The sequence below is a fragment of the Bactrocera latifrons genome, unplaced genomic scaffold, assembly GCF_001853355.1.
Source record: "Bactrocera latifrons isolate USDA-ARS-PBARC rearing strain unplaced genomic scaffold, ASM185335v1 scaffold_165, whole genome shotgun sequence".
NCBI lineage: Eukaryota > Metazoa > Arthropoda > Insecta > Diptera > Tephritidae > Bactrocera > Bactrocera latifrons.
In genome coordinates this window covers 679,152-682,375 of record NW_017535130.1, presented here as the reverse complement: position 1 = coordinate 682,375, position 3,224 = coordinate 679,152, and the positions used below count along the sequence as shown (strand labels likewise).

At 29.2% G+C, this 3,224-nt stretch overlaps 1 protein-coding gene across 1 annotated transcript in view; it reads right to left on the bottom strand.

The window, feature by feature from the left end:
- The window catches only part of LOC108966599 (piezo-type mechanosensitive ion channel component), a gene marked incomplete at its 3' end in the record, with an annotated part of 89,886 nt that overhangs the window by 17,262 nt on the left and 69,400 nt on the right, over positions 1 to 3,224 (bottom strand). The window contains 1 exon segment of the mRNA XM_018929590.1: positions 2,479 to 2,615. Within this exon segment, the coding sequence (XP_018785135.1) occupies positions 2,479 to 2,615 (137 nt within the window).

The following is a 3,224-nucleotide window of genomic DNA, read 5'->3' as shown; positions in this document are numbered from 1 at the left end:
ATAGTTGCAAAAAATTATGAAATTTTGGCTTTAAACGATTCAAAGAATATAATTTTCAAGTCTTGTAAAAAATCCTATTTCCGTCGATTGTCATCTACTTTTAACATGCAATTTGCTTTCCTTGTTTTTTGTTTTTCGGCTAGTCAGTTTGTGGGAATCATGGACGCCGTTTGTATAYCTACTTTCTTCATGTGTACCATTGGAATGATAAATCTGCCCATTAATAAAATAAATTGTAAGGAGAATTGTTATGGATTTAAGGTAATCCAAGCAAGCAGCTGTAGCTGAGAATGTACACAATCAATGGATTTATTGAGAGAACACTTCTTTGAGAAGATAATTTCACATTTTGGGGCGGTCGATTGGCCACCAAGATCGTGTGATATCATACCGTTAGACTTTTACCTGTGGGGATATGCAAAGTCTAAAGTCTATGCGGACAATCCCACTTTAATTAAGGCCTTGGAGCTTGGAGCACATCATACGTGACAAACGGCAGTCGAAATGTTCGAACGAGTCAAGATGTGTATAAGAGACAGGGTTTAAACGTTTCTTTGTTAGTTTGGCAGGGGCTCAGCCACCAGTTGAACGCGTGGGTTTAGTACTTTGCATGGCGATTTCATTGCTCATTGTTGTTTATTGGTTTTCAAAATTGATTAAACTTTCCACAATAACCAAAACTGTTTCATACATAAAAAAAAGAGTGGAACACAAATTAAACCTTTCTTGTGTGGCAGCCTTAATTGTTCAACGACAACAGTGCCTACAGGCGCATCGGGCGCATCTAAGGAAACAAAAATATGCAAAATAACACTTACGATTAAAAATACTGTTTTTTAATGTGAAAAAATACTGGGAATTTTAAGCTTAAATGGGGATGAAATTTTGTAGTTCTAAGAAAATAGAAATTTGGAATAAATATGCATTATACTAAATTAAAATAGATTTTAGTTTAAAAAACGTATGGTTAGTAGAAATATTAATTACAATCGGATATAAATACATTTTCTGATAATGAATAAATTTTCAAAAATGTAGTTAAAAAAATTTTTATGGAACTATGAACCTTGCACTCTGTTATCAATAAATTATTTAATAATGAATAACTTTTTAAAAACATAGTTAAAAATTGTTGTAGAATTATGATTCTTTAAATATTTAGATTTAATATTCGCTTTTTTTACCAATTTTTTTTATAGTTTTTTTCCTCTTATAGCACAAAAATGTAAGTAAATTTATTTGCAACAATGCACAACTCCAAAAATGCTTTCAAAAAAATATATATACTAAGCAGACTTAAAAACAAAAAACGCTGAAATAACATGCCTAACCTTACTATATGAGTTAATTTAGTAACTTCTAAAAGAAAAAATATTTACTAAGTTTATTTTTAATTAATATAATTTAATTANAAAATAAAAAAAAATGTTTAAAATTTTATATTTTTTCGAAGGGTTTTCCCTGTTGTAGGGTGCAAAAAGTTCCAATTTATTTCTAAAATATTTGTGATTTATTGAGCAAAAGGATAATCTGCTTTAAAAATTTTGTATTATTTTAGTCGCATTTCGCTTAATAAATAAATGTAGTTAGAATTGGCTACAATTAAAAAAAAATTAAAATTTTCAAATTTTTTATAAATAAAGTTGTCAAATATTTAATTTTATTCAAAATTTATTCTTTTTTGGCATGCATCACCAAATAGCCCCTTAATTTCAATTACGGTAAACTAGTTTTGAGGCATGTTGCCTACATTTAGGCGCCTAGCTTTTACGTTTTTATCTTCGGAGGTTATTGAATGGTTTAAAATTTGTTATTATTATAAAAAAAGCTCGAAGTTTGAATTTTAAATACCAACTCTGAATTTAAGTTTTAATCTAAAATTTTTGAATATAAAAATTCGTAGCCTTGTATATATAATGCTGTCTCTAATAACGATATATCTGTTTCACATAGTATAAAAAATGCACTCTTTGAGTGGTAAACTAAGAAAGAGTAGAGCAGTCTAATATCTTTCACATTGAACCTATCATTTAGATAAAAATAAATTAATTGAATATTAATATTTACTTTTGTAATAAATTCGGAGGCCTGTATATAATGATGTATTTCATTTAGATATGTACATATATGTATATTTATTTAAGATAGGATTAGGGTTCCAAGATCAAAGAAAGATATTTTGCGAATATATTTCTTAAATATGGATTGAGTAATTTTATTCGGACTTTCTGTGCACAAATAATTAAATACAATCGTATGAATATTTGTGACACCCACTGTACTTTCATTTAGCCGTGTGTTACCAACTTTGCGGCTACAGCAATTACGTTGCATATGTTTAAATACTACATTTGTTTGTAGGCATGTCTTTATGTAGCACAAAAACAGTTAGCTTATTTATACAAAATACTCGTTGAATACATACATACTTATACATATTTATATATATGGTGTAATTGAATATTTTTCTGTACTCACGTGTATAACCGTTTTACGTCGCTGCAATTTCTTCTCACTCTCCTGCTCGGAGAGGAAATCTTGCTCATCATCAATCACGTCCAATTCGAACTTGTCGTCAACATCCTCGAACATGTAGTAATCACCAGCGCGCACAGCTAAACGTGTTGAAGGATTAAATTGAAAAGAAAGTGGCTAATTAGTAAAATAGCTTAAGACGCGTAGAGAAGATCCAATAAATAGGTTTAAAAGCAATTACATGAGTATATAGGTATATATATTGTTAAAATTGTAAGTAACTATGTACAAATGAAGCAAAAACATAACACCAGACAAGTATACAAGTAATATGAACAGCCATTGAAAATGTAGATATATGTATATAAAGTAATGTACAAATACGATTACTAATTGCAAGTATTGTAAGCAATTGTTACACACACACGATCAAATGCTCTATAGAAGCTAAGACAGAGCTAAAAGTAGTAGTTATGGTTAAGAATGCCGAGGCAGCGGCCTTCGAAAAACTACTCGAATCTAAATACCAGGCTGACCATGTTAAGCTAATCATTATATAACTTTAAATACATTATTTGTAAGTAAATCGACACCAAAACTAAATTTTTACTCCATTTCTATATTAATTTTTAGTAAATAACTACGTTATGTATGTATGTATGTAGTAGTAGAAGCGCGAATTGCAGAAATTACGGAGTAAATAATTAGTTTTTATAACTGTATATGGAATAATATACAGTTAGGTGCGT